Genomic DNA, 12,303 nt, shown 5'->3' with positions numbered 1-12,303 from the left:
CACTGTGGCACAAGAACAAACATACATTAGCGCCATGGTAGACTAATTATTTCATTAAGTTGCTTTGGATAAAGAATTGTTATAAATACCCCACTCCCCACTTTTTATTTTTTTTTTTTTTTAATAAAGAAAAGGATTAAAGAATCAAGTTTACTGGACCTGTGTACTGAAATTCTAGGAACTTTTAATAGAATCTTTGTGGGTAGAAAATTTACCCCTCAAACTGTTAAAATGTACAGAAGGCCTAGGATCAAATACAAAGCTATGAATAAATCCAACCCCATGTCATATTTTTTCCATAATTGTACCTTTTATTTATTTATTTTTTAAGTTTCCTACCCTGCAAGTGGGCAGAAGCTCTCTCTTCAAAACAAACAACTTTCATTCTGAAAGCAAAATGTATATGTTCCCAGTTGCCCCAAAGAGGCAGAAATAACATTGTAAAAACAGAGAGAGAGAAACATTAGGTTAAGTTCACACTTTCTGTCCAGCCCCAAAGCCAAAACGCTTAATTCTGAGAGAGAATGGCAAGAGGAGAGGAAAAGGAGAAAACATTTTTCATCAACTAAAAAGAAACCTAGTACCACCACAGGTCTGAGATTTGCCAGAAGGCTCACTCCTGCAGATGTTGTAAGGAACATGAAACCGGTGTTCTGGTCATGTCTAGCCAAAATCTTCCATTTACAGAATATTTTCCCTTTGGAAAAGCCTAACATATTCCACAAAAAACTAAGTTACCAGAATATTAAATGCTGTACAGTTAACACTGGGCACAACTCCAGGATTTTTTCATAACACCAAGCAAATGACTTCCAAGACTAGAAACATTCCTTTGCTCTGTACCAGAGTTTTACATAAAGGAGGTTCCTCACCATGTTACACAAAATGTAATGTCACTGCCCAACTTAAGTGCAAGAACGGTAACATTTAAATGAAGACTTGTAGGTTACCGTTGTACAAGTTGTAAACCCACTGCTTAGCATTTTAATTCTGAACTAAAATGTCAAAAGTTGATATAACCATCAAATTGGGAAAAGGCTTCCACCTATTGTTAGAAAGGCCTCTTTACAAGAACAGGTTTAATGAGGTATTTTATTTATATAACAATCTTTATTTCAAAATGATATTTATTATAAAAATGTAAAAATCCAGAAATAGGTCTTTTTCCCTTGGCCTTCACATTCACTGATCTTTATCCCCAAATACTTTTAACTACAATAAAATCCCCCACTTCCAGTTTGATTACAGAGGTGCAAGTGTGCCATAATGGCCTGAAATTCATAAATTCATGGAGAAAGGCAAAAGCTGTGAAGCTAAACTGCATGCAACAGGTTCTACCAGCAAACCCCCCCCGCCCAAAAAAAAAAAAAAAACCAACCCTGAGAAATAAACATGAGTGAAAACAAGAAGTTATCTGCAGATGTCTGCAGTTTTGTTCAATCATCTTTGTCTTTTGCACCATGTTTAAGGATGCGTGTAAATTCCATGTAATTGAAATTGCCCTTTTTGTCAATTGGTGCCTCTCTGTATAGCTCATCTACTTCTTCATCTGTAAACCTGTCTCCCATTGTTGTCAGCAACTCTCTCAGGTAATCTTCTTGAATGACCCCTAGAATGCAATATACACAAGGAATCAGGATAGAGATAATTTTTTACTTCTTCATATGCAAAGATGTGTCAACAATAGGATAAACAGTCACGCCAACAGCAATAGATATATATCTGCCTATTATAGCATACAATAAATGAGTGTACTTGCACCAAGAGACCAGAATGGCTCTTCATGACATTATTAAAACTTCCATAAACTAATCTTCTCAAATTCCAGAGAGGCAGTTGTTCTGATACAATTTACAAGGATTCATGAAAAGAGGGACTGTTTTACAGAGATATAGTACACAGAAGTACAGGCACTTGAAAGAGATTTTAAAATGGAAGAACAAAGACGTTGCTAACTGAGGCAGGAATAAATAAGGACACTGCTGCTCTATTGTGCAATTTGCTTCTTAACTTTACCTTACAGTGGATGCACAAATACACCTAGTAGTTTCCTCTGCTGACTAAATAGCAGCCGTTTGCCTTTGTCATTGCTGTCAAGTTCTGTTGCTAGAGGGAGTTTCATTTGGATACTGAAAATACGTGGCACATGTCCAGGAGGAGGCTTATAACTGAGGAGACCTGCAGATAGCCTGAGCAAATTAAATCAGGAGGCAGGAAAGCTTGCTATGAGGAGTTGGAGGAAGGTGGGACAACTGAAGCTACTTATTTTATGATAAACAGAGATTAGCAGAAGAACACAAGGAAATTATTAACACAGGGATAAAATAAGAAGTTAAGATGACTTGGATACGGAAAAGCAAGTTAAGTTAGCTTATCAATAGATATTACTAGAGCCACTGGTTGACAAATAATCCCAGAGAAATTTAGAAAGTACAAAGAAGTGGAGTGTGGGGAAAAACTGGCAGCAGCAGCTGAGTTCAAAGGATGGGCCACATCCTGATGTCAAGATAAGTAACCTACATTGCCTCAAATGCACAGTAGTTGCCCTGTTAAAGGAAAAAGTATAAGCTCTAGCTGGAGACAAACCACTCAAACAAACTAGCTGACAGACTGCTACAAGAAGGACTATGCAAGACAGGTGTACACCACAAATGGACACCACAACGATTAAGGACCAGCATGTCAAAAAACAGGTTCTGCAGAGACTGATGCTTTACAAAGGGACTAGATAACCTCAGTGAGCAGAGATCATCAAAGAAGACCAGAGGACAGAAAGCCAGACAAGCAGAGTGAACCAAAAGACAGACAACCAGTGAGTGATGGACAAGCCTTTGTATGGTGTCTCAATGTTAAAGAGGTTAAACCAGTATTCTACGTTAAGAACAGTAGGAGAGAACCTTTCAATTATCCACATCCATATTAACAGGGCCAGAGGCTCTCAGGATGGGATCATAGCACTTCACAGACCTGGATCAACAACTGAAGGAGATGACTAAACAGATTAGCATCCCAGAACTGGTAGAATATTTAGAGATAAATGAGTGACAGGAGATGGTGTAGGGATTATTTGTCACAAGAGTGCAGGACTTTTTGGTGGTGAAATTCATCTACATCGATCCGAATTCCTCCATCTGAATAGTTCTGTACTGGATTAAAACCCTGAACAGCGCTACCAAACTAGGAAAAGTTTGCGAAGGTAACAGGACTCAATTAGATACTGACTGTATACCATAAAGTAGCCTCACTAAGGCAGATGGAATAAAAGAATCAAAACAACTAATTTAGAATTGATCTTGGGGCATACTGTCAGAGACAAAGCAGATATTGGGGAGAACTAAGAGTAGAGGAACAAACTTTACCCATACAACTAGATTGTCCGAATAGCACCGGGAACCAGATATGGAGAAGTAGTATATACAACTACAATATAGAAGGATATGACATGTTTTTTAGAGGGAGACAGAAAAACAAATGGGGAAGAAGATGTGCTATATCAAGTCAGCCTGGGTCACAACTGCATTACTCTAGTTTCACACCACTAAAAACTCCATTCCTTTGTATACTTTCTTGGCATTATTCACCACATGGAGTTACACTGACATAGAACTGAGATAACAGTAGTTAGTCGACCCAGAACACATACATATGCATGCGGATGGAGACAACTGATAAATGCTGAAAATGGTTCAAGATAACTATAAGTTTCTTAATGACTGGTTTCAGAGTAACAGCCGTGTTAGTCTGTATTTGTAAAAAGAAAAGGATTACTGTGGAACCACAGTATGCATCCAATGAAGTGAGCTGTAGCTCACAAAAGCTTATGCTCAAATAAATTGGTTAGTCTCTAAGGTGCCACAATTACTCCTTTTCTTTTTATAAGTTTCTTAATAACACATTGTTCAAAGTAACAGATCTCAGGAAAAAACAAGTCAAAGGCAACAACACAGTGGTCAAAAATGTATGAAGGAATATTATAAAGAACATTTATATATCTTAGTCAGTCAATAAAGAAAAAATAGGCACAACTTTCAGCAGGAAAGGTGTGTTAAATGTCAAGAAAAATGAAGTATGCAATTAGGCAATGGAGCAAAATGCTAAAGGAGACTGTGGAATCAATTCAAGATGAGACTAAAACTGTGTCTCACGAAAGCTTATGCTCAAATAAATTGGTTAGTCTCTAAGGTGCCACTAGTACTCCTTTTCTTTTTGCGAATACAGATTAACACGGCTGCTACTCTGAAACCTTTACAGATAATGATTGTTACTAGCTGGGAGGGGGACTGAACCAGAGGCACCTTTCAAGCCAATTGATAATAAATAAATAAATAAATAAAGATAGAAAGCATGACATTAACTATACTTCTAAGTAAGAATTTTCTTTATGTCCTTAATGATATGCTCTCTTTTTTGACATACATACTAAACTGTAAGCATAGTGAATCAGAAAGACTACCTGTGGAGAGAAAATAATTCATCTAGGAACAGACTTCCTCTTTTAGACGAGGATTGAGATATTTCCCTAGGGAGGGAGGGAAGTCAATTAACATCTGAAAAGACCTTAGCAAAGAAGGGCTGTTTATCTAGGCTCCAGCAGGAAGGGGTTATCCCTTGAAAAGGCAAAAAGTGCTAAAAATACAATTTCAAAATAGGTGTTTGAAATGGGACAATACACTTTGAAAGGCTCAGACTGCACATCCACAGATGAGATTAAAAATGCTACAGCAGACAATTGTGAGATAAGGTAATATGTAATGACATCGGTGGTATGAAACTGATGTAATTTCAAAACATGCTAATGAAGGCTTGACCCCAGTTTCCAAAGGGCTTAAAGGACTATATTTGCTGAATATAGTGAGTGCTGTTGAATTCACCCCTTTCTGCTGGATTGTGCTCCAGAATCTCAACTTTCATTAAAAAAAAAAAAAGTTTCTAAACTTGCAGTTTCAAAGATAACTTTGAAACATGAAGAGACTGCAAACCAATACAATGGCATCTGCCTGAGTCAGCAGAAATCTTGAAAAAGTAGCTGAGAGGTGTGACCACCTCATTTCTCTCAACCTGGGTCCCATGGATTTGTGATTCTGCAACAACAGAAATGACCTTTTTCCAAGACACCAGAAAATTCACAGTCGGGGTGATGTAGTCAGAGTGACAAACCAGGAAAAGTGACATTTTGTGGGGACTTAAAGAGGGGACAATGTGGTTGGCACCAAGACTAGAGAAGAGATTACAGTAGTTAAGATGCAACAGGAGGGCCTGAACAAGAGCCTTGGATACTGTGTTGATGTATGGGTCTGGAGAGCGGGCCAAGTCAGTTACTTTCAAAAACTAACCGCCTCCCATCTCAGTTACATTTTAAAAGCCACAGAAATTGACGTTTGCCCATCCAACCTGCTACTTTGGTTGAATTCCTCCTCCTCAGGCAGTTATCTCTCATACTCCATTTTGGGGAGTTTGCATATTGCCTAGTTACATGTTCTTCCTTGAAGTCCCATTGTAGGAGACAAATACTGGTATGCAAATACTCATACAGAAACAGACAAGGGGACAATCTTCATCTTCACCCTAACTTTGATATATCAGTTTCTTATCACTTGATAGGACATGAAAGTTAGGACACCTGTCCCTGTGTCATACCACATTTTATCAAGATACCAAAATGAGCCTGTTTTATCAAGATACCAAACAGATCCTCATCTATGTATCAAATTTAGATTATACTGTTAGGCTTGAACAACAGTGGAAAAACCAGAAATCCCAAGAGAGCTGTTTCATCCGCTTACCTGTTGCCTCTTCGTCAAAACAAGCAAAAGCATTTCTGATGACATCTTCTGGATCTGTGCCATTTAGTTTTTCTCCAAACATTGTAAGGAACATAGTGAAGTTAATGGGGCCTGGAGCCTCATTCATCATGGCATCTAGGTATGCATCAGTGGGATCCTTACCTACAAGTAAATAAGTCACTTCTTAAAATTAAAGAGCACTGTATGAATTTAGAAGTTAGTCATCTTTCACAACACAGTTCTCACATATTGAAGTTTTAACAAATTCATACTACTAGACTTATTTGAGACAATGGTTTACAAGAAAGTAATAATTTTGTAACTGGAGAACATTACCAAGGGAAGCGAGCATATCATGCAGGTCTTCTTTATCGATGAAGCCATCTCTGTTCTGATCAATCATGTTGAAGGCCTCTTTGAATTCTTGAATCTGTGACTGATCGAACATTGCAAACACATTGGAGGTTGCACGCTGAGGGCGCTTCTTGGCGGTCTTTGTCTTTGCCCTTTTGCTAGACATGTTGATTATTGGATTCTGGGGGGAGGGGGAAGTAAATACATTGACTAAAATACGAACTTAGAACTTATATAACAGCTGTAATGATGATTTACAGCTAAAGTTTATAGCTAGCTGATTAAAAAAAAATGTTTACCATTCCCCTATTCCTCATCACCAGAACCCTTTTTCTTAATCAGGAATGAAGGGAGAGAAAGAAAAGAAAAATACAAGAAAACAGAACAACAGCCAGATTTCGAACCAAAAAAAGTCATTAAAAGACTTCAGTTTGAAAATGAAAAAATATCATGCTTGCTTTATGAGAGGAGTCAACATTTTGGGTTTTTTTTGGTTTAAGTTGTACAGTCTGGAAATGATGTGCTAAGTAATTTAAGCAGTTCCCCAATGCCGTATAATCATTCACAAGTCACTATCACCTCAATATGTTTACAACACAAACCCAACCATAACTCTGTTCTCGTTTTGTTCTGAAATAAAAATATGCTGTAGAATGTATCCTATCCAAGATTATTAAATGTACAATGACAATACTGAAGGAATATATTTCCAAGGTGCATCAGTTATAATGGAGCTCAATGGCTTCTAATATGATGGCAGGTTGGTGGAATAGAATAATATTTTTACAAACTGAATAATTGGTTTGATGTTAGAAAACAACCCTGTTTTAGAGTAAGTAGAGTTTGTAAACTCTGAAAACGTTAAGGTTAAAGTTGGATGAGCATGGTAAATAAAGGTGGAGTGAGATCAGAGGTGAAAGGAAGCCACTATGCCCCTGTACGGCTTACCGGCAAGCAGCAGAGGCGAGTTATATGGGCTCATGGCTCCAGCAATATTGAGGGCCCGGAGGCCCAGCTCCACCAATGTTCAGGGCCGGGTCTCCCAGCCTGGTCCCACCTGCTGCCCCCTCACATCTCCCCCGGCTCCCCCTTGCTGCCCCCGCGTGCCGGAGCAGAGCATGCCTGTCTCTCTCCTGCAGCACCATGCTGCCTCCCTGCATACACTGCCGCCGCAGGGTCCTAGCGCTCCACATCCACTAGTGGCATGGCAGGCTGCCCTCCCCCCTCAGACCCTTTCATTTTCCGGTGGGACCCTCCTCTAGTACAGCCGCCCCCACTGCCTGCAGTCACTGCACCTGCCCCACGATGGGCAAGGGCCAGCCCCATCCCCCACTCCCAGTGAGGCTACAGTGAGGGGAAGCAGTAGGGAACGAGGTGCACATGTGATGGCAGCCCCCACCCCCAGCACCCACCACAGGGGAGGCGAGGGAGATTCCTGGACCTGAGAGGGGCCCTAGGAGCACCTGCAGTGACAGTGGTGGGGATGAGTGTGCTGCCGGAGGGGGGGCCCCTACCCCAGAGCTCGCCGCTGCCGGTGGGGAGAGGGCTGGGGGGAGTCCTCCTCTCTGGCTCCAGTCCCAGGGCAGCCTACCTGCACCCCAAGCTCATCCCCAGCCCTGCCCCACCCCAGAGCCCATACCCCCAACCACAGCCCTCATCCCCCCACACCCCAACCCTCTGCCCTAGCCATCCAATACCCCAAACCCCTCATCTGCAGCCCCAGCCAGAGCCCTCATCCCCCCTGCACCCTAACTCTCTGCCTCAGCCCTGAGCCCCCTTCCACACCCCAAACCCCTCATCCCCAGCCACACCCCAAATCCATCCCCAGCCTCACCCCACAGCTCTCACCCCTGCACCCCCTCCCATCCCCAAACTCCCTCCCAGAGCCTGCACTCCAATCCCCTGCCCCAGCCCAGGGCCTTCACCCCAGACCTCCTCCCCAACCCAAACTCCCTCCCAGAGCCTTGGGCAGGTAGGGGGTAGAGTTTGGGGGTGGGGGGGGGCAGAGGCAGGTTCTGGGCACCACCAAAATTTCTACAAACCTGCCACCCCTGCCGGCAAGAGCCGGTGCGCCATACCAGGGCAGACTGGCTTCCCCAGGCAGCAGTTTAAAGGGCTTGGGGCTCCCAGCAGTGGCGGGAGGCCCAGGCCCTTTAAACCGCCGCCAGAGCCCTGCTGCCGGAGCCCTGGGGTAGTGGCAGCGGGGGCTGGGTGGCGATTTAAAGGGCCCAGGGCTCCTGCCGCCGCTACCACCCCAGGCCCTTTAAATTGCCGCTGTAGCCCCGCTGCTGCTACCTCAGAGCTCCGGGGTTGATTTAAAGGGCCCGGGGCAGTAGAGGCAGTGATAGCCCAGGCCCTTTAAATAGACCTCGGAGCCTCCCGGAGTCCTGGGGTAGTGGTGGAGAGGCTCCGGCGGCCTCTACCACACCGGGCCCTTTAAATAGCTGCCGGAGCCCGCCGCTGCTACCCCAGAGCTCCAGCAACAGGGCTCCGGGGACGATTTAAAGGGTCCTGGAGGGCAGCGGCACCCTGAGCCCCGGGCCCTGCTGCTGGACCCCCGGGGCTCCATTGGCAATTTAAAGGATCCAAGGCTCTGCTGCGGTAGCGGCAGCTAGAGCTCCGGGCCCCTTAAATCACCGCCGAGCCTCAGGACTCACAGCCACCTCTGCAGCTGGGAGCTCAGGGGGTGATTTAAAGGGCCCCAGGCTCCCAGCTGCTGCTTCCACAGCCCTAGCCCTGGGCCTTTAAATCCTGATTTAAAGGGCCTGGGGATTTAAAGGCCCCTGCCCCCTCCTCAGGAATCCGAGTACCAGCAAGTTCTTTAAATTAATTTCACCCCTGGATGAGATTAAGGATAAATAAGGAATTGGCTGGATAGAATAACTGACAGGTTCCAGATCTAACATTTGGAGGTTTTTTTGAAGTTGCAGTATTATTAAAAAGCACATTTTTGGGAGGGAGGAGTAAGTGTAAACTGAATTCCACTGAAACACTTTCAAGCTATTTTTGTTTAGAATTCTCTCTTCCATGCATGTCCTTAAGTAAGATGCGTTCCAAAGTTTAACTGGGGTGCTATATGGATCTGCAGAAAGGAAGCTCTGCTCCGATAGACCTTGAGGCCCATCAAAATGAGGGCTTGTCTACAGTGGCTCTTTACTGCACTGCAACCTTCTCGCTCAGGAGTGTGAAAAAACACCCCCCTGAGCGCAGCAAGTTTCAACGCTGTAAAGCACCAGTGTAAACAGTGCACCAGCTGTTTGACAATTTCCCATTGTCTAATTAGGGGCTATATCTAAAATGAAAGATAGCACAAAAAGGCACAAGGGGAAGCAGTTAAAAATAGTAAATATCTGCGTGCACACCCATTTCTTCTTCCCCATCATGTAACGTTGGCTTGGATTTTCACATGGCTCTATAAAACCCAGTGGCTCTCAAGATAGCTAGGTCCACGTGCTTGCACAGTCTGAATGAGGAGTGGGTCTGTGGTCTGCATTTTACTCACTATCTGAGACTAGGTGGAGCAAACAGAGCACTGATCAGTAGTCTGCCTCTTAAAACGCTCAGCAACTGAACTCCACAGTTCCACAGCAAATAGTAATTTGTGGTGCTACATGAATACATTACTCAAGTTTAAAACCAGTCAGATCCTAAAAAAAAACAACACTCAGTTTGGTCGCTGTATTTACATCAATAAAGTGGCACACTAAACCCTATAATAAAAAGGACAGTTCCATTTCAGAAGCAGGTCAAAGTATGCCAATGTCCCACTAATGCCAAAGAACAGAAGAGCTATGTAAGTGCCCCATATTCTGTCCCTTACCTTTGAGTAATCTCACCCTGTGGTACAACTTCCTAATGCTTGAATTAACTTCTTCTGGAATCAATGCTTCAGTTCAATGACTAGACCAGGGGTCGGCAACCTTTGAGAAGTGGTGTGCCAAGTCTTCATTAATTTAAGGTTTCGCGTGCCAGTAATAAATTTTACATTTACAGGGGGCCCCCCCGACAGAACCCCAGACGGGCAGTGAGCTGAGATGTGCCAGCGGCCGGGACCCCGGCTGGCAGGGGCCGGCGGCCAGAACCCCAGACCGGCAGTAGATGGAACCCCAGACCAGCAGCAGGCTGAGAGGCTCAGCCCGCTGCTGGCCTGGGCTCTGTCTGCTGGCCCCTGCCAGGCGGGGTCCCGGTCACTGGCCCGCTCAGCCCGCTGCCAGCGCGGGGTTCCGTCCATCCAGGCCGGCAGCGGGCTGAGCGGGGCTGGCGGCCGGGAACCTGGCTGGCAGCAGAGTGACACTAAAAATCAGCTTGTGCCACAGGCTGCTGACCCCTGAACTAGACCCACCACTTTGAATGGGATACTTGTTTTTCCTTTCCTTGTCTTACCTCTTCTATTTTCCGCTCTCTTTTATTCCATTATTTCCCTTCCATCACTGCTCTCTCACTCTTGTCACACCACATTCCCCTACAGCTGCACTGCAGTGTGACGAGCGTAGCAAACTCCTGGGTATGTAGACACAGTTTATGCAGCCTATTCGGATCCTTCCAGATTGAAAAATGCTACATAACCGAGGCGCAGTGCGAGCGGTTGCACAGCTCAGCATCGCACCAGCGGGGATGGGGATGGGGGGGCGGCTCCCTGCCATGACTTTCTGCAGCTGTTTCCTGCCAGTCCCTTTCCCGGCACGCACAGGCCGGAGCTCCCGGGCGCTGACCCGTCTCTCAGACACTGAGGGGGCTGGCAAGCAGTTTCCCTCCGCCCCCTCCCGGCGGTGCCGCAGCTGAAGGGGCAACGGCGCAGGCCGGGATGGAAGCGGCCCCCACTGCGGGCTGTCCGGGCCCCCAGGGGGTGGGCGGCCAGGGCGGGTCGGCCCGAGACGTTTGCGCAGGGCCCCGGGTAACGCCCGCCCCGCGGTTCCCAGCGACAGTCGGCGCAGCAGCGCGTGCCAGGGCCTGGTCCCCGGAAGGAGGGACCCGTGGGCCTCCCCTGGGCGAGGCGGGGCCCGGCCCGGCCCGGCCCGGGGGTGCGGCGCGGAGACCGGCCCTGAGCTGCTCTCCGCTCCCGGGCGGGGCCCGCCAGAGCCTTAGGCAGGGACCCCTCGCCCCGCCCGGGCCCTGCGCTGTCACCGGGGCCGCGCGACGCGGCCTCACCTGGCGGCTGCCGTAGAAACTCGGGTCCAATCGGAACTGACAGAAACTAGGGGCGCTTCTAACTGCCCCAACACTTCCGGAGAGCACGGTCCCGGAGCGAACCACCGCCCGGCCAGCGGGGGGCGACGGGGGACACAGGGGCTAAACCATCAACGAGGAGAGGGCGTCAGAAGGGCCCGGGACGCAGCCGCGCCGCACACTGTAGAGAGGGGAGCGTGACTGCTCCGCAGTGACTCTGCTGCTCACGACCCCCGCCCGGCAGAGATGGTTCGAACCTTTACTCCCCCCCCCTCGCTGATGTGATGGTGCAGTCCTGTGCGCTCACTGCGTTGCACGGGGCGGGGCTAGCGAGGACTCGTACACAGGTAACCCCACCCTATAGCGCGCTTGCGCACAACCCCATATAGTCCGCGCAGGAAGGGGGCGGAGCTGTGCTGCCCTGCCGGGCGCGGTAGCGGCCGCACGGGGGCGATGGAGTTCCCCGCTTGCTCTGGCGCCCCCTGCAGTTGCAGGGCGGGTGTTGTTGCCAACCTCACCTGTTTGAAACAGAATCATAGAAATGTAAGCCTAGAAGGGGGCTCTATAAATCATTGAGTCTGCCCCCTGCACTGGGGCAGGTTTAAGTATTAAGATTACTGGTGAGAGGCGTTTGTCTAACCTGTTCTTAAAACCCTCCGGTGACAGAGATACCACAACCTCCCTAGGCAATTTGTTCCAGTTAGGCAGTTTTTCCTAATGTCTAACCTAAATCTCCCTTGCTGCAATTTAAGCCCATAAATTCTTGTCCTGTTCTCAGTGGTTAAGGAGAACAATTTATCACACTCCTCCTTACAGCAACCTTTTACATGCATGAAGGCGATGTCATGTCATGAGTCAGCCCTCCCTGCCAAATCAGGAGACTGGCTTAAAACCATGAGGGTTGTTTTTTTTTTTAATAAAGGGAATGGTGGGGGTCTCTTGTTTGCCCATTTGGAGCCCAAGAGCTGCGCTCAGGTCACATTTTCAAGCTCAGCTCTGT

The 12,303-nt window shown here is 46.6% G+C and overlaps 1 protein-coding gene across 1 annotated transcript; it reads right to left on the bottom strand.

The window, feature by feature from the left end:
* Positions 1 to 284: 284 nt before the first annotated feature.
* LOC141982466 (myosin regulatory light chain 12B-like) lies at positions 285 to 11,439 on the bottom strand. Its single transcript, XM_074944552.1, has 4 exons — positions 11,286 to 11,439; positions 6,120 to 6,318; positions 5,784 to 5,945; positions 285 to 1,609 (listed from the first exon to the last, which is right to left on the bottom strand). The coding sequence occupies exons 2-4, from the start codon at positions 6,301 to 6,303 to the stop codon at positions 1,437 to 1,439; spliced, it is 519 nt and encodes a 172-aa protein (XP_074800653.1). The 5' UTR covers positions 6,304 to 6,318; positions 11,286 to 11,439; the 3' UTR covers positions 285 to 1,436.
* Positions 11,440 to 12,303: the final 864 nt, after the last annotated feature.

Source organism: Natator depressus, chromosome 2, assembly GCF_965152275.1.
Source record: "Natator depressus isolate rNatDep1 chromosome 2, rNatDep2.hap1, whole genome shotgun sequence".
Classification (NCBI taxonomy): domain Eukaryota; kingdom Metazoa; phylum Chordata; order Testudines; family Cheloniidae; genus Natator; species Natator depressus.
This window is presented reverse-complemented; position numbering and strand designations above follow the sequence as displayed.